Genomic DNA, 18,235 nt, shown 5'->3' on the forward strand with positions numbered 1-18,235 from the left:
CTTGGGGGCTGGGCTGGGCAAAGCTGGGCTCGGTAGCACAGACCCTCTATTATGCGCGCGTATACGTGTCTGCGTCGCGGCTTTAGGGGCTATGGGCATTTTGTATGGCTCATAACGGAGGCTGGATGTATATATATATATAAGCACGAATGTGATTCTGCACTCAGAGTGGAAGTTACACAGCTATGGTTAGGTACCGACTGACTGACTATAGTTTGTTTCCACCTCTTTTGTCTTTTTCTCTTCCGGATTTCAACTAAGCCTGCTCCGCATTATGCGGAGGATAGGCTGGAGAAGAACACTGACAGACGGAAGGGTTGAGTTGTATTTTTGACGTGTATTGGATGGTAAATATGAACACGTTCAGTCGCTCTAGTGAGACTGCAGAGGGGTGAAAATATGAATATCCGGACTAGTTACTTGATGATTGGTTGGTTGCTATCGTCTTGGTTTCTACTTTTAATTTATCGAGAGGGAACCATTCAGATAATGACCACATACTGCTTTTAACTGTAGGCAGTACCTGTGTTGCAGCCTGATCAACCCTTCCAGCTCGTGAATGGCTATACTGGTCCCCCATGAGCAGTTACCTCGAAGGTACGGAGAAACACCAGCGCAATGTGAGTTGTAGTTCAGGTGTCATACTGTAAATACCACGGATAAACGGTTCAAAGCATGATGAAAAAGCCCAAGCCATGAAAGATAACCACCCTTACTGGCGACTGTGATTCCTATTTTTAGTGCCGATCACGATTCGATAGAGCTTCAACATAGGCTAACTCAGATTGTTAGGTGCTATCCAAGGCGGTGCTACCCCAAGCATGGAACAGAGGATATTGCCAATGGAGGCCTAGTATTAATGAACTGCCGGCGGGATGCCAGCATGCAGTGTGAATCAGTCTCGAAGGCCCGTTCTTTTCGAGTCAAGACCACACTCACTCCTGTGTGTCAGATGTACTCTTTCGGGAGTGGTCTCCCCTGCCATATTAAGATGTGGTATTTTCTTCTTTATATATATAAAAAAAACCCCGAGAGTGCAATGTAGACATGAGGAAGCAGCCGTTGATAGTAGTGCCGAGTCCCGAAGTGTTCTGGGGTGGATCGTTGAAATAGCTAAACTACACCTAATCTAGAAGGCGTGGAGTGCACCGCTGGCGGGCGTCGACCCTTGACGTCCTTGTGTAGCCATCAACTAGATGCTGGCAAAAGATTAATGAGCTCGACAACTAAATACCATGGCCAATGTAGGTATTCGCCACCTCACAAGAAGTCTGACTCCGCGACATGAGTGGTAGGGCTGTGGAGGTAATAATGAGAAATATTCATGAGCGGAGTGCTAGAGAAAACCGTATTGCTTCTCGGCGCAAAGAAAGCACAGCAACTAGTAAAGCGTTGTGTGTAGAGTCATCCGGATCTGAACTGCACTGATTCGTATTTGTCGCCCCTTGAAAAGGGGTAGCGCACGGAGCCGCCAGCTGTAAGACGGCTGATTGACGGACCGCACACAGATTCCCCGCCTTTGCTCCAGTCAACCACGCACACAAGAGGGTCGGCTGTGCAGGCCACAAGACAAGAACAGCAACAAGACGTCATCCAAGTCTCTTCTGAAGGCGAAACCAGGCCAGCAAGAATGCGCATTTGGTGATCCGGGACGCTGACTTGTCGGATACGATGAGAACCACACCGCTGCAGTCCTTCACGATTGAATTATTCCGGCCGGGCTAAAGGCAAAGCAAGGCGCAAACCCCACGCAGAAAGCAACAAAGAAACAAGGAAAAAGGGAACATGGATGTCCTCCCCTCCTACGAGGAGGCTACCTTGGCGCCCGACTGGCTGCAGCTGGCGGCCCCGTACCTGACGGCTGCCGACTGGCGCCGCGGCTGCCTCGTCAACTCGCAATGGTATCACCAATTCGCGCCGCGTCTGTGGCTGGATCCCCTGATTACGGTGCGGGATCTCGGTTTGCATCCCAATGATGGTAAGAGAGCGAATTGTTATTTGATTCCATCCCGCCGGCGCTTCGTGCAGGCAGGGTCGGACGATGCGCGCCCGGGTCTCGGCTCCAGAGTGGCGGTCAATCGCGCCACGCGCCCGCGACGGACGAACTGGCATGGGCGACGTTCATGAACTCACCGAAAACGTCAGGAACTGCCTCACTAACATCAAAACCTCTACCTAGACCTGGCATGGTATCGACACTTCGTCGGCAGTCATGTCCATTCCGTCAGGCCGAGCACTCGGGCTCTGGTCCGCTCGCTGGACTTCCGCCACTTCGCCGTCCTAGCTTCGGGGTTGTACTCGACGGAAGCAAGCGAACGTGCCATATCGGAAAGTTTCAAACAACTCCCGCAGCTATTCCCTCGCCTGGTCTGCCTGCTACTTGATGGACACCCGGAGCTGGACCCTGGAAGTTTGGTGTCCCCGTCGCCCAATGGCAGCCAACCCACGAACCAGCCGCAAAACCCACTACAGCTACTGGACCTGAGTCGCTGTCGGCATGAGCTGAGCTCTAAGATCTTCCTATCCGAATACTTCCGCGACCTGGTCTATCTGGACGTGTCGTTCATCCCTGGCTCGATCAAGAGCGCGGCCCAGAACTCTCTGAATCCCGAATTCCTCCCCGAGCTTCGGGTTCTCAAGGTCCAAGGCCGAGAAATGGTTGATAGCACAGCCAGTGCCCTTTTCCAAGCCTTTGGCCTTCGCCTATGGAGCCTAGACGTATCCCACAACAACCTCACAGACGGTTCTCTCGACGACTTGCTGCATTACTGTTTTTCTTCAATATCATTTCGCTCAGATACCCACTTCGCTACTGAAGGCCGACTCGTGAGGCCTCAAGAGGTCGGCAGCAGACCATTCGGCACCTTTGATTTCATCGAGGAGTCTGACTACAGCTTTGGCTACCACCATCCTCAGCGCTACTTCGCAGATGCCCCCTTATACAGCAAGCGCGCCGACCAAGAGGGCTTACAGGAATGGCAAGTCCAGAGGTCCAACGGCCTCGATCACCGGAAGCGCGATGATGCGGAAGGATTGAAAAATATCATCCTTAGCGACGCGATTGAAGACACAGCGACAACGGCAAACGTCATCAACCATAGCGTCCGATCCACCCAGGGCGGCTTGACCCATCTGTACTTGAGCGGTAACAAATTTACCAATTGGGGCATCAGCAAAGTCATGAGAGCATCATCTGGCCGATTGCAGCATGTTGAATGCGAGTCGTGTCGCTTCTTACCACAAAGCTGCCCTATTCCTGCCAATCTTCCTACATCATTGGAGATCCATGGGCTTTTCGGACTCGAGTACTTGTCCCGCCCCGTCTATTCATCGAACCTACGGTCACTCCGCGTCCACCACTCAGTCGTCACCAATATACCCACAGTAGGCGCCGATGGCTTAGCGGCGCGGGCCGCTTACGCGCTCGCTGAGACGACGTTCCACGAACGCGTCAGAATGGCTTATCCCAAGTCGCTTGTTCCGGACACCAACCCGCGACTCCGCTCCCTGACCCTCACCGGAATCCCCACTCGGTCCATCGGCCCTATGGTACTGGAAATTACGAAATTCTTGCACCTCGCGACGCTGCAGCAACGGAAGATCAAGGAAGCCAAGCGTCTCTTCCATGGGCGCGGCCCGTCCCTGCTGAGCGGGCTGCGACACATTCGCCTCGAGCTGGATCCTGACCCTTCTGCCGACGAGCCAAGTTTGCCCGGCGGCAGTGCCACCGACTTCGACGAGTTGCTGGATCCTACCCACACGATTTTCGTGGCGGGAGATCCTCCTCACCTCCTTGGCGACGATTCCTGGGGCATCACGACGCGAAGAAGTCCCGACCCAAGCACGAAAAGCCCCGATCCGCCCCTACATTCCGCGAATGGCGACGAGGCCGAGCCCTTCTCCTACAGCGAGATCGACGGCGAGTACATCCAGCATCGTGTCGAGGCGCGGGACTCGTGGAATGGTAACGTCTTCACGATCCCCGTCTGGATCGGCCCCGGCCCCGGGTCCGCCACGGCCGGGAAGTATCCGACGGCAGTCAAGGAGTACATGGCCAACCTGCGCGACCGCCGGCTTCACGCCCTGCCCGGTCCCGCGAGCCCCATCCACGTGGCCGCGGGCGTGCCCTCGAGCAAGACGTACATCTTCCACGCCGCGTGGGACCGCATCGTGCTACCCAAGTTGCCGCTCATCCCCTTCAACCACAAGAAAAGCGCGTTCCTAGCCCAGATGCGCGACGTCGCGGCCGCTATAAGGGAGTACCGCGCCCGCACCTGCGGGACGCCGGATCATTGGGATGGACAGCTGGAGCTCGTGCATATGGATCGCGCGGCGCGGTACCACTCTTCGGAGTACTGGCGGTGATGAGTGGCAAGTGACGGGTGGAGCGGGGGTAGATGGGGTGGACGGGAGGACAGGGCGGGCATGGTAGCATGAGGAGGCGTCGTAGCAGACATCAATTGATTTAATTAGACTGGGGGGTTTTATGATAGAGTATGCTGTTTCAATACATTAAAGTGACACCGAACCGGATTTTGCTGCTTTCTTTCCGCCGGCAAGCTAGCAGTCTACCTCCTTTCTTTTTCTTACAGACAGATGTCAACTTCGGGGGGCCAAAGGGAAGTCAAAACGCGCTATCTACATTGTCACCATCGGATGCCGAATGATTCAACTACCCCCAACATGATACCTTGCTCCCACCAGATATTCTGATTGCCCGTCGCACTACACATGGTCTTCTTCAGTGCCCCCAAGCGTACTACCTCATAATTCAATTCATATGGAAGCTGAGATTGTAACAGTATAAATAATGGTCAAACTCCATCTTCTTCGCGCCGGGTCCCTTCTCCCCTCGGCCCTCGCTGACTTCTTCTACGGTCGCACCACGTTATCTTCCGCTCCATCCGACGCCGTGCTTCTTCCCGTAGCCTGCTCACCTTCTTCATCTCCCTCCCACTCCGAATCCTCATTTGGATCATCATCCTCTTCCACAGCGAATATCCCAAAGCGTCTAGTTTTGCGTCCAGTCTCGGAGTCCGGCACTGTGCGCCATCCAATCCAGTATCTCGTCTTGGTCCCAGCCCCGAGGGCAGCCGCCAACGCCTCTTTGTCCAGCCGTTGCGCGTCGGGCGGGAGCTTGTCCAGCAAGTTGCCGCCGGCTATAAGCGCCGCCACAGACGCAATTGAGGTCGGGGCTCTCGGCAGAACATTCGTCCCCCGAAACGTGAACAGCCAGCTGATGACCAAGAGCACCAGAGTTGCTCCCAGAAGCCCCTGGAGTGCGCGGGTCGATGCGGCGTCCTGCTTTACCCTTCTCCTCTGTCCCGATGTGTCCGTGGCGGTGGCGTTATATACGGTGAACCCCTCGTCATCGGAGCCTACCTTGGAGGATGAGTTGGTTAATAGAGTTGTGGCGTCGGGTTCATTAACGGCCACACGAGTATTTGCGAAGTTTTGCGCCTGGATGATGCCGTGTTGGAAGATGATGGCTTCGACGACTTTGGCGTCTGCGGCTTTGTTGCCGAGGTCAGACATGGGTATCGCGAATTGAGACGAAACGAGCAAATCAAAGAAAGCGTCTGACCCTCGTCCTGTCCGGCCCGTTTCCATTTCTTTATAGTCCATTGCTGCTTGAGCTTGAGATCGATCTCTTGCGCGTCCCGATGGTAAATCATAAACTGTTTCTTCTCTTGTTCGCGGCGCATTCTCAGGTGATTTATCAATTTGCAGATCTGTCCCTAAAAACGTAACATCAACGTCGAGCCCTTCGAAGGAAACGTTGCATCCCGTGGAAGCAATGTGTTGGACGACAGGCTGGCCAGACCACTCGATTCTCCCCCAAGTATAAAGCAGATCACTGCAGCCCCGGAAGTTACAGTTCTAAATGTCAGGTTGAGAGTCAGTATAATAACGAGCAAGCGTGCATTCCTACAGCGAACATAATGATCCAAAGACCAGTTGACGCTGTCGTGGCATGAAAGCTTGCATCAGGCACAAGTATACGGATCTTCAAGGGAGAAAAGAAAAGAGAAAACAAGGGAGGACGACAGCGTACCATCTCCTGGGCTTGCCCAATATAGGAGGTGTTGGGGTGAGTTGTGATTAGTGAGTTGGAACTTGGTGTACTGCAAAACATGCCTCCTGATTTACAATCTTCGCCCTCGATCCACACAGCTAAGGGGTTGTCTGTCGTATTATGATTGAGGGTGAAGTTAAGGCGGTGTTGGGAAGAGTTATATAAGCGACAATGTAGTTTGCCTCGTACTGCTGGAATGGTAGCCTTGGTGGAAACACTCGATAAGTTGGATGTCGTTGTTAAGCCTGTAAGAAGTTGTGGAAAGGCCATGTTTCCATAGGTAAAACCAGGGTATGATAGATTGTTTCCGAGAATAAGGGATGCGATAGTGCCTGCGCTTAAATTATCTAATGGACCCCATGAACCCGATGATGTATCGAACAAGAAAGACTGATTGGCCCTCAACGTGACCAGCTCTTTGATGGGGGCGTCTAGTGTTTGAAACAGGGAAGCAGAGAATATGGTGAATGTTGAAGCGATAAATATCGTTGCTGAAGTTGCGAGCGCGCCTATGTTGCCTAGCTTAAATTCCCTGTACATCGTGTGAGGGATGGACATGTCCTATGAAAACTCCAGTTAGTTTTCATGATATTCGACTCCTTGGTTCGAGATGGTTATGATGCTGGGCCGCGGGATCGCATTCAACACCATCCCGCGCTTGATGCTCATAATAATAGATATGCGTCTCGGCATGACTCACCATATGATCAAGCTTTAGGAGTGCTTCACTTGAAATTTTCGCCCTAAGCATCATGTATGGCCCTAGGGATCGGATTTGGAAGTCCATAGAAGAGACCACTAGTGTGATAGCACCCAAGATGATTGCTGGTGTAGTGGTCCATAAATAGTGCATGTATTTGTCGCTGACGACATCTTGTAAACCGTTTTCCTCGTTGGACCTTTGCAGCAGGAGATCGAGCCCAACAATAAGGGCTATCAAGACAGAGCACAAAGCAAGACGAAGGCCGGGATGAAGTATTCGAGGGTGTGGGTTGCTTCTAGTTCGGATTCGTACAAAGCCTTGAGGCGTACCACTATCGCATTGCTGCTCGTCGTGGATGATAAGTTCTGTCTGTTTTGTCACAATATCCCGAATTGTGCCCAACTTAAAATTGCGTCGAGCCAGCCCTGCAACAAGGTCTTTTTCGTTTGTAGCACTGAGGCCCCGAAGTGTGGTTTTCAGATCGTGGCTATGGAGAAGGAGTGCTGCCATATCAGTTATACAGCTTGGATTTCGTGGTATGCTCTGATCCAGGACGGTGAATAGAGAACCGACACAAAGAATCAAGCAAAATATGATCAGAACGACCATCAATTGAGCCCAATCCCGTACGACGAGCCTGTTTTCCATAGAAACTGAAGATCCTGTAGTTTCAATCGACGCAGGCTCCATAAGCAGCTGTTTAGCTATAATGGCGGCATGTTGACGATAATAGGCTTCGGCAAGCTGATTTAGGGCATTTGGGTTGAGTAAGTCCGTTGGCGAAGTGCTGGTATCAATGCCAAGTTGGCTGTCCATAGCTAAGCCCATATATTGATCAACGTCCATATGAGCTCCCCAGTTGTGAATTCGATCATGCAGACGCCCCATGGGGAAAGGACCTATATTATTCCACTATTGGTATTGTCAGTGTTGGTTGAATGTTATTATGATCAATCTGAAGTTACTTACTGACTTGAGTTGGGCGTCCATGATTCTCCAGGGATGAACATAGCTCAGTGTTCTCTCCAAACTGCCTACAACCGGTATTACTCTCACCGGGCGAGTGCCATTCCTGACTACTTCAACGCGTCTTATAATATATGTCGGAGAACAGAGCATCTGAGTACTCCGATTTAACCTTGCAATAAAAGGATGCCTTGTGTCGTAAAGTGCTGCATCATGTGGATCCATAGTCAGGTTTCGTGAATAGTCGACATGAAGAGTCATATTCCCAAACATGACTAAGACTCTTCTCCCTTGGTCGCCTTCTGTACCATCGCATTTTGTTTCTGTGAATCGAGCAATAAAGCCAGCAGACGCACCATAGACATTAAACCAGTCTGGAATGGCAAGCGGCTGGTTTGTGATATTACAGCCGGAAGATGCAATACTGACATTCACGTTGCCTTTAGAAGTGGTTCCACCGCCTGCAAGAAATCTGACTTGAAAATCTCCTCTTGGGATGCTGAAGTCGACCGGGACGCAATCGAGGCCATTTGTAAGTCCATCGACAGTGACTCGTGTCTCGGCAGAATCTGGAAGGGTTGTCGTTGTAGATTGGAAAGCGTAATCCTTAGACATGCCATCCGGATAACTAAGATTTTGACTGATGAGGCCTTGCATAATATAATACGACGTTAATTTTGTCTCTGATAATCGTCGGGAGTCGTTATTTAAGAAAGTGTCTTTTAACACTATAGGCTGAGCGTTTAGATGAACTTTGATCCATGAGAGCGTGACAAGACCGGTGGATATGACGATTAAGATCTTAATAAAAATAGAGACTGTGCATGTAATTAACACCATCCAGTCCATATTGCGAAAGGCCTTAACTATAATCAGCGGCTGGAGGCCGGATATATAGTCCAGGAGCAGTGTATGTTCAGAATCCACGGAGTGTTGCTGCATCAGGTTTCTCCAAGGGGCGACTAGTTTGCTTTGATACTCGACTCGTGACCAAAAGGCGGCTACCAAGGTGAGGAATGCAGTCGGGCCGTATGTCCATAGATAGTGTAGCTCAGAACGACTTGTCGCGATGCCATCATTCCTAGCGGACACGATGACCAAGGCCTCTATCGCAACGATGAGAAAGGCAAATATGAGGATGAAGGTAGCAATGACAGAACGGCGAAGGTATTTCGGCGGCCAGAGTAGGCGCGGGTCATCGGATGACTGCTCGGTGTTCTCCGCCTCCAACTCGAATTCTTGACTTGGCAGATGGTTAATATGATTCTCTTCTCCTATCGTTTGATGTGCGAGGTAGCCAGGCCATCGGAACGAGGGTGTGGCAGGCGTTTCTGGCATTGTTGCCCCTGGTTGCTCGGCAGATCGACGCCCATCGTCGACCAGCGCCTGATGTTCAGCACCAGTCTCCATGCGAGGCAAGAGGGGTTTCCGGATATCAAATCGAGCTTGGTATTGGAACAGGTCTTCCAGGAATCGAGATGTAGTGTGAAGCCAGAAGATTGGAGGGATGAAACGAGAGACACCTGTTTTGGGAGGGTGAAAGACGATATTGTTCAAATATTTTCTTTCCCAACTTCTGAACCCCGACAACGCGCAGGGCTTTCAAAGCCCAAATCATGAGTGATAACGTAGCTATAGGTAGATACATTGTCTTGGGGCCACGGCCGGGTACAGTGTTGTGGTACACAACGTTTACGCACACCGAAAACATAGCGGAATATTGAATAAGACCTATTCCGACTGGTTAGACTCACCATTCGGGGTTCCTCAGCTCCCTTTGTCTTTGAATCTGACATCTCTTATGTGGGGGCTGAGCCGGGCTTCCGAGGGGGCGAATTCTGAACCCAATATTCATCGCATATCTATGGGGAGATAGAATTATACGTGTTTCCCTAGTCACTATTCTTTTACAGCCTACCGGCACAGCCTCTGTGAGCGTGGTGCTATAGTAGAATCATTGCTAAAACCTACCGTATAGCCACCATCACTAGCCTCAAACCTGTTGAATTGTACAACATCTGGCCAACATAGCACTGTAAGGGCCAGGGTAAATACAGGACAATATCAGAAGGCATAGCTAGTAGCGTACACAGCCAGTCCTGCTACCGGTTTGAATTGGCTGGTCTCGTAGTAGTGGCCATGGATAAGAGAATGTCTACATGCAGATAAGAATGTAGTTCGGCTTTGGTGGACCGCAGGAGTGTTTTGAATGTGGCATCTTCTCATACACCAGATCATACCTGGCTACTTCACCTTTGCGCACGTCGAGATGATCATCAATGGAATTACGTTAGATCCCTCGCGGATTAGAGTGAACACGGCATAAGCCACATATTGCTGTGTGGTGTCTCAAGGTTTCCAAGGTACGTAAGATCCATCAGCTTTGAGGACAAGACAGCGTTAGTGATAGGTGAAGTGTATCGATAAGTACCGTTACAATTGGTCGAACGCTGCGCAAGTCTCATTCGTGTCATTGTCAGCATATCGTTGTCATGCCACCCCCTCCCTTCAGCCTTTCGCGAATAACACACCGTGGAATGTGTTGGCAGGGGTCAGAGATGTTATGGGTGACAGCCTCAGAGCATAATATATATGGTGATAGCAAGCTCCCCTTACTACAGTCTCGCGGTTACGTGTAACAGGACAACAACGTAACTCTGAGAGGAACAACGCAATATTCGGGGAAACGCACAGTAGAAATGGCGCAAACAGGGCAGAGAGAGGCTTGTACGCTTACATCAGTGGACAGGTTGTTCGTTAGGTTTCCTTGCTTACGGCCGAAATTCAGAAGACAAGTACTTGAAATAGCAATAGGCACGATCTCGAATGGCATACGTAGTGGTCTCAGACATTATGCCGTCACCAACCTATCAGAGCAACCCCCTGGTTTTTGGTTCTTACGTATGACTATAAGCCACAATTACATTACCTAGAGATGACGTTCTGGTTGTTTCATGTGACCCAATCGCGCCCAAACTTAAGTGAGACACCCGGCTATATTTAGACCCAATCTTTGAAGTGCTCGCTCCCATAAGACGGGTTGATTTTGGTTCCAACAAGTAGATAGCTAACTTGAACGTAACAGGACTCTCTACTTCCAGAATATTCGATTCCTCTCTAATGAAGACGCCACAGTACTTCTTTTTTATTCATTTTTTTGCTCTTCGATTCAACGTCAAGGTATGAGCCCAACGCCACAGTACAAGATGTCGAGTAACACAACTTCGTGCTCGCTCTGGCCGTGTTACCAGCATGACTGTTCCACTGCATCCACAAACCCATTTCCTATCTTCAGCGCCAGTAGTATAGTTGTTACAACAGCTGTGGTCATCAATACCAGCCAAGGCAGATAGCTGACCCCGAATGATATATATTAATCTTAAATGTTGGCCAGCCTCCTTCGATCGTAGAGCTCATGTTTGAAAATCATGACTGAAAGAGGCATGAGGCTTGAGCAGACGCGTGCCAGTCTGCGTGTCTTATGCTATATAATTATATTCATACTCGGCTGCCTTCTCAGTCTGGACGCCGCCGACTTTGATATAACCGTGGCACGTGGACAGAACGCCTACGGACGTAACATGGATGCTTGATCTGCTCATTGATGCTCTAAAGCCAGAGGCTTGCAGAAGTGCTGGATGGTCTAACTCTCCCGCGTTAGCTACACGGAATGCACCGAACTATCATATTGTCTCTATGGACCTTCGTTTTAGGAGCAATATATCTTATACAATCCTTAACGTTACTGCCTAGAACCATAAAAATTGATTGAAAAGCGGCAGCGCAGATGGGGGTGGATCCAAATGGCCTTGGATCTAGTGAGACTGACCCTGCCACCATCAAAGCAGGATTTCGAAGAAACCAATGGCGATATACAACGGTTGAACGTCCCATAACCTTGCCGGTGTTTGCGGGAGTGGCAATTCGGTGCAGAGTGCAAAAGTAAAAACATACAACACCGAGGATTCCCAGGTCGTCACCGACCCTAGTACTAATTCGGCTCTCTGCTGCTTATATATGGGAGAGCGGACGGGATCCCTAGTATTCAGCAGGATGTGGTCGTATGTGAAAGACGTAGCTGTTATTGACGCTTATATTCTGTAGTCGTTTTCACAGAGAGGCCCCTTAATGCGGCTATCTGTGAAAGCATGATCGCCATCACATTATCTCTAAGTATCTGGGTTGCGCACACTACGCTATGGTCTTCGACTTTTAGCTCGAACTACCTGGCCCTTGTCGTTGATCATAGTTATCGCCGTAAAAGAAGGGGGTCGCGATGTGCTGCGCAAGTTGAGAGATCGGATCCATCACCCGCATATAGTATGGAAGTGAGAGCAGAGGCGGGACATGCCAGCTGGATTGGAAAAGCGACAGCGCGAAGATCAGGCGACTAGTGGATGAGAGTCTAGGTTGGGATGCATGGGCGACGTCAGAGCCGGGGCCAGGGAAGGCCGGCGGGAGTAAATCAGTAGAAGCACCTTGTTCCTGCTGGGTGACAGCACGGCCTTGCGTATTTACATTGTTTGGAAAATATGGCCTAGTATGGTCATGGCAGGGTAATATCATTAATCCGTCAATTGTAATGGCCAGTGGCTAGTTTCATTCGCATCCAAATTATTTAGATATCGCCATTGCCTAAGAGATGTGACTACGCAATCTTCCCCGGCACGAATGGGTGTCCCGCGCTGAGCCCCCCGTCCACGGCCCAGGCCTGCCCGTTGACGTAGCTAGCCTCGTCGCTGGCGAGGAAGAGGGCGACGCGAGCAATCTCGTCAGCCTGCCCGCCGCGCTTGAGTGGATTCAGCTGGCCGACCTTGCGCTCCGTGCCGCGGGCGCGCGCCGCCTCGAACGTGGGCGCCGTCATGCCCGTCTCAATCAGGCCTGGGCATATGGCGTTGACCCGGACCCCCGTGCCCGCCAGCTGGTACGAGCACGTCTGCGCCATCGACACCACCGCGGCTTTCGCGGCCGAGTACGCCGTGGGCCCCGCGTTCGAGCGCAGGCCCGCGACGGACGCGGTGCCGATGATGCTGCCGCCTGACGCGGGCTTCGCGCTCGAGGTCTGGGTCATGGCGGGGGCGGCGTATTTCGCGGCTAGGAATACACTGTGCGGGTATCCGTTAGCAAGGAGGGCAACAGCCAGGTTGTGTGTTCTCATGTATCTTGTGTCCAACATACCTCGCTGCATTGGTCTCCATGACCTTCATGAACTCGCTCTTCTCCACATCCTTGAAGTGGGCGGGCGTGCCCACGGTGCCGGCGTTGGCGAAGAAGACGTCGAGCCGCCCGTATTTCGCCATGGCCTCCTCGACCACGCCCTTCACCGCCGCCTCGTCCGCCGCATCGAACCGTCGCGTGTGCACCTCGACTTCGGGGTAGAGCTGACGTAGGTCGCGCTGGTGCGAGGCCAGGTTGCTATCGTCGAAGTCGCAGAGGTAGAGGGCGCGGGCGCCGCTCTCGGCGAATTGGTGCGCGGCGGCGCGGCCAATACCGAGGATCGAGTTGGTGCCTGTGGTTTTGGGGGAAGAGCGCAAGTTAGTCGCAAACACTCGGAGAGGAAAGGGAAGGGTACGTTTCGCATCTTGGAAACAATTGAGACAGGCTATTCACTTACCAGTAATGATGGCCACTTTCCCGGCAAGTCGGGGGCCATTGGAGGGCCCAGCTATGCGCTTCGGGGCGGAGGCGCCATTGCTGTTGGCTGCGGGAGACAGCTGTTTGCCCAGAGCTTCGATACGGTCTTTAGCGACGTTGGACATGATTGCTGTTGACTTCTTTAGGTGGGATGTAAGTTTTGTAAGGGAAGGGAATAATCTAAGCGCGTATAACAGGTCACATCGTCAAATACGGTCGCCTGCCGGAGGAGCTAATAGCTATCCTCGGCTCGTGATGCGTCGTTCGCGAGGGGGGGGCTGGCATTGGAGGAGGATCAGCGTGTCTCGGAGCTGACGCCAGGAGAGGTTTGGAGGTGGGGAAGCTCTTTGAACAGCGCTGAGCCGAGGTGCTATGGGCTGTAATTGCCAGTGGTAGTGGTAGTCGACCACAAAGCCACTACCCCATACCCATAGTTTTATGCCCCTAGCTTCTGCCGTCGCCCTAGCCTCCCGGGATGGATGGATCTAGACTGCCGCCGCCGAGTGTTGAACTTGAGAGCCTTGCCTTCGCAATCAAAATTGCATCACGACCAAAACTATCATATGCCTCGTCTTATATCTGATATATATGATATGTGGTCGCATTTCATTCTCCTTGACATCATCGCGCATCTTCGGTTGGCTAACGAGCCAGCATGAATGTCATTACCTCCGCGGCGCAATTGCTAGTGGTCTTGCCTCATCAGGTGAGTTTATATATAAGGCAAGTGACATCCGTCGGCCCCAAGCTGTCAAAGTCGACCCTCTATCGACGATGTGCTAAGCTACGGTATGTACCTGGGCGAGCAGGTGACTCTACAACGCCGGACACATGGGTATGGCCCATTTCCAAAGCGTCCTCGCCGACCTGTCCGACTCGCTGACGACGTACATGCGGACCCACGGCGACAGGAGCCACTCGGCCCCCGCCGTCGGAGAGGTCGAGTACCACACCACATGTGTCGAGGTCCAGTGGCCTTGGATCGCGTTCCCAGCGGCGCTCGCGCTGGTCGAAGGTGGCCGGCGCTACCATCTTGACGTACCAAGCGCGGTGGACGTGGTTCAATGGCTAGTGAGTTGGTAGATAGAGTTGCTAGGGCTGCAGAGCGTTGGCATTTCGACGTCACAGTCCCGGCAAGTCGGTTCACTGATGTCCACGTGCATATGCAGCTCACCGGTACACGATGCGACGTTGCGTTTCTTGACCGAGTTTGGAATATCAATATCGGTAGGATTCAAACCCAATTACGACTGCCCAAACACATTTAATCTACCCAACCATCGAATCTCAGTTCTTTCGCTGGCTGTACTGGACACCCCATTCGCTGTGGACCTGAATCGCTCCCGCCTCCTGGGCTCCCTCAGTGACTTGGTGTTGGTCGATGGGCGATGAGATGACCGTAGCCAGCCTGGCGCCTTGTGGCTCTTGCACGTAACTCCCACGGTCCTGCTCCCGTACCGAGGCTCCCGGCACGGCAGAGAACGGCCTGCCGTCCTCGAGCTCGTCGGCTTTGGTATCCAAGAGTGACGCGCCCCAGGTCCGCGGCGCCCGCTTCTTCGACGAGGGGTCGGATCTGTCGTCGAGACGGTACGAGGATGGCTTGGTTGACATGTTGATGAATCGGTTAGGGCGGAGCATCAGCCAGATGGGACGTAGGGTCGGAAGACATGCTGCAGCTTGTGGTCAGCCAAGCATCTTTCGCCAGGAAAACAGATTCCGAATTAGTGGGGATAAAGAGAGAAAGGTTTAAATATACCCGAGATGATAGCGAAATCCGCCTCCACCACGGCCCAGATGCCCTGGTTGATGATATTCCATGAGACATCCGCATCCGTCTTCTGGGTGGTAACAGCTACAAGTCGCATAATCGAAGCGATACAGACACTATACAAGTTGCTGATCAGTTATCGGGGGAACTGAATAGAGAGAGTCCTGTGAACATACAATCCTCCGAGGAGAAACATGGATAGCACCAGCCGTCGTTGACTCGTGGATATGTTGAGCTTCTTTACGTAGGGGACCGGGAGACTGAGAATGGTCACGTCGATGAGGATGTTGGGAATAGAGATGGCGAAGAGGAACTTTTGGCTGTCCACGTTGCACGACGCATCGATGGTCTTGTCCCAGAAGCCGCGCGTGGGGATGCATTGCAACAGGGTCAGAAGGAACTGTAGACGTGACGGTGTATTAGATGATGGGTCCGGTTCAAATGCAGACGTAACCCGCGAGACGTCCGAAGGAATAGATACGTGCGTCAACATACCACGGCGATTCCCCACATCAGAACCATCAGGCCCATGACGGAGATGGGGATCTTGATGCTCGAGCTGTTCCGAAAGATGCGCCAGTACAGGGCAAGAATGGAGAACTTGACGAAGACTATGACACCCGTGTATGTCAACTCGGCGGTGAAGAGGCCGATCGAGACGTCTTGGACGACGTTGGGCCCGAATGTCTGGATGTGTTTCCCCAAGCCACGCGGTATCCCTGACGATCCCGACTTGTCAGTATACTTGAGGTGGACGTGAAGCTGGCGGCATCAACTATACTCACACCATAGCATATTGGCCATAAGTCCGAGCCCACATAGCTGCAATTGTAGATGGTCAGTCTAACTGTTCATACGACAGCGTATAACTCCAAGCGCAAGGGAGACAGCGTACGGTGGCGCAGAGTATCAACCAATCATCCAGCCAGAAACCAGCCTTCTTGCTCCAGCGACACCAGAATCGGAGAATGACACAGAGAAGAGCGAAGAACATGGGAATGGTAGACGAAGCGTAGAGATCTGGTTGTCGGTTCTCGGAGAGATCAACGTCAGCCATCGCCGGAGACGCCATTCTCGTTTACTGTACAGCGGAGTAGTTGGAACCAATGAAGGAGAGAAATAGTCCGCAAGTTCAACCTAGACTCTAGAGTAATAAGGTTATAAACTAGGCGAATAGAATTGACATTGACATTTATTGTTGATTACTGACGGTTATCGTACTTCGCCTCGATATACCAGACCTGGCAGGGTTGGTAAGAGGAATGAGCGGATCGCCATAACACAATGCATATCTAAAACCAAGACGTCTACATGGTAGTTAAAAGGCTGTCAGCATGCGATGGATGCCGAAATTTCCGGTTCGTAACGTCCGGCATATCAGAATTAATTGAAGCATGTCAGCAGTAATGCTGACACCCAGAGCCGGTGGTGTGTGTGGCACCACCGTCTCCAGCGACGTGCATCAACACTGGGAATTTGGTAAAAGAGCTCCGATCAAAATAGAACTACTACGTACTGTGTCGTATCTGCTGTTGGGTGTTCTTGTGTCACACTGCGGCGCAGCTACCATGCTATGATTCGTCAGTGAGCTTCTTCGACAGACTAAACGCCTTGCTTGCAACCAACAGCCCTTCTTCAACTTGGCATCAACTTCACAATATTTCACCCTCGAATCCCTCCTAACTTTCTCAGTGATTCACTATCTCGTCTAATATAGCCATACTCACAATCAACTAAGCAATCGCGTGTCTCTCACCCGCAGCAGCCGTCATGTCGTCCTCCATGCCAGTCCTCGTTCTCGTCCCGGGCGCCTTCGGCACCCCGGAAGGCTTCGGCAAGCTGCTGCCGTACCTGACCGAGGCGGGCATTACCACACAGCCCGGCGGCTATCCCAGCGCCAACCCGGAGGACCCGACGAAAGCCACCTGCGCCAAAGACATTGCCCATCTGCGCGACAACGTCCTCCTGCCCATCTTGGACCAGCAGCAGAAGGACGTTGTCCTGCTCACCCACTCCTACGGCGGTGTCGTCGGCGGCGGCGCGTCCAAGGGCCTGGACAAGAAGACGCGCACCGCGGATGGACACAAGACCAGCGTCGTCGGGCTGATCTACGTGGCCGGCAACATCACGCTGGAGGGCGAGTCGCTCATGCAGGCCGTGGGGGGAGCGTATCCTCCCTTCATCAAGCTGAACAAGGTTGGTGGTGATTTCTACCGTCCCATTTCCCTCTTTCTTTTTCTCTCTCTCCATGTAATGCAAGTATAGCTAACGCAGCTCGAAAAGCCGTCTCCCAACGTCGCGCTCATCGAGCCGCACATGGTCCACCTCTACAACGACTGCGACGCCGCGCGGACCGAGGAGCTGGCGAAAGCCATGGTCCCCCACGCCAACCTGGCCTTCGAGACGCCGCCGTCGGCGCCGGGCTGGGCCGACGCCGGGTTCGACGGGCGGCGTGTCTACGTGCACACGCTGGACGACGCTTGCAACCCGGCGTCGCTCCAGCAGATGTGGCTGGAGAAGTCCAAGGTCCAGTGGGAGGTGGTCGACTTCCCATCGGGCCACATGCCCATGGTGAGCAAACCGAAGGAGCTGGCGGCGCAGATCGCCAAATCTGTCAAGGGCTTCGTGACTTTGTAATTAGATCAAGGATCAGGGATCTGTTGAAGGAATAGGGCAGAGTGGCAACTTGGTGGGGTGACGCTCGGAGGAACCACGATAGCAATGGCGGGGCATCTCCACTAGTCCAGGCAATGAGAAAAGATCAAAATAGCAATTGGGGTTCGGTCGGCGAAAATACATCCAACTCTAGCCTAAGCTTCGTTCACATGCGTTCCTATTTTAGTGCGAGCTCAATCAGCCCAAGCGCGCTACACCTTCAGGGTTCGCGAAGGATCAATAAGGTCCGCACGGAAGAGGGGGCTCACCGGTTCGCGCTCGGCCTTACAGACAGGCAGGCACACAGCATTAGTTGGTCTGGTCTGAGGTAAGACAATGTGGCTGCATATTATCGTGGGGATGGGATGGAAGCCCCCTTGTCGCGGGACAGCGGGACAGCGGGACGGGACGAGACAGCTAGGCGCAAAAGATG

The 18,235-nt window shown here is 52.5% G+C and overlaps 6 protein-coding genes across 6 annotated transcripts; 3 read left to right on the forward strand and 3 right to left on the reverse strand.

The window, feature by feature from the left end:
- Window positions 1-1,785: 1,785 nt before the first annotated feature.
- Window positions 1,786-4,365, forward strand: PG998_010008 (uncharacterized protein; the record flags this gene model as incomplete). The annotated part of the gene is made up of 2 exons (XM_066876824.1): window positions 1,786-1,978; window positions 2,180-4,365. 2 exons carry the CDS (start codon window positions 1,786-1,788, stop codon window positions 4,363-4,365), a joined length of 2,379 nt encoding a protein of 792 aa, XP_066728980.1.
- Window positions 4,366-4,872: 507 nt separating this feature from the next.
- Window positions 4,873-9,083, reverse strand: PG998_010009 (uncharacterized protein; the record flags this gene model as incomplete). Its single annotated transcript, XM_066876825.1, has 5 exons — window positions 4,873-5,880; window positions 5,933-6,637; window positions 6,777-7,691; window positions 7,749-7,813; window positions 8,102-9,083. 5 exons carry the CDS (start codon window positions 9,081-9,083, stop codon window positions 4,873-4,875), a joined length of 3,675 nt encoding a protein of 1,224 aa, XP_066728981.1.
- A 3,310-nt stretch (window positions 9,084-12,393) lies between these two features.
- PG998_010010 (uncharacterized protein) lies at window positions 12,394-13,504 on the reverse strand (the record flags this gene model as incomplete). The annotated part of the gene is made up of 3 exons (XM_066876826.1): window positions 12,394-12,850; window positions 12,924-13,254; window positions 13,360-13,504. 3 exons carry the CDS (start codon window positions 13,502-13,504, stop codon window positions 12,394-12,396), a joined length of 933 nt encoding a protein of 310 aa, XP_066728982.1.
- Window positions 13,505-14,210: 706 nt separating this feature from the next.
- PG998_010011 (uncharacterized protein) lies at window positions 14,211-14,462 on the forward strand (the record flags this gene model as incomplete). The annotated part of the gene is made up of 1 exon (XM_066876827.1): window positions 14,211-14,462. The coding sequence occupies one exon, from the start codon at window positions 14,211-14,213 to the stop codon at window positions 14,460-14,462; it is 252 nt and encodes an 83-aa protein (XP_066728983.1).
- A 204-nt stretch (window positions 14,463-14,666) lies between these two features.
- PG998_010012 (uncharacterized protein) lies at window positions 14,667-16,219 on the reverse strand (the record flags this gene model as incomplete). The annotated part of the gene is made up of 5 exons (XM_066876828.1): window positions 14,667-15,049; window positions 15,136-15,263; window positions 15,324-15,547; window positions 15,643-15,909; window positions 16,043-16,219. 5 exons carry the CDS (start codon window positions 16,217-16,219, stop codon window positions 14,667-14,669), a joined length of 1,179 nt encoding a protein of 392 aa, XP_066728984.1.
- Window positions 16,220-16,917: 698 nt separating this feature from the next.
- On the forward strand, window positions 16,918-17,784 carry PG998_010013 (alpha/beta-hydrolase; the record flags this gene model as incomplete). Its single annotated transcript, XM_066876829.1, has 2 exons — window positions 16,918-17,343; window positions 17,422-17,784. The coding sequence occupies 2 exons, from the start codon at window positions 16,918-16,920 to the stop codon at window positions 17,782-17,784; spliced, it is 789 nt and encodes a 262-aa protein (XP_066728985.1).
- Between the last annotated feature and the right edge of the window lie 451 nt (window positions 17,785-18,235).

The sequence above is a fragment of the Apiospora kogelbergensis genome (genome assembly GCF_038363985.1).
Source record: "Apiospora kogelbergensis strain CBS 113332 chromosome Unknown utg000006l_segment0_segment0, whole genome shotgun sequence".
NCBI lineage: Eukaryota > Fungi > Ascomycota > Sordariomycetes > Amphisphaeriales > Apiosporaceae > Apiospora > Apiospora kogelbergensis.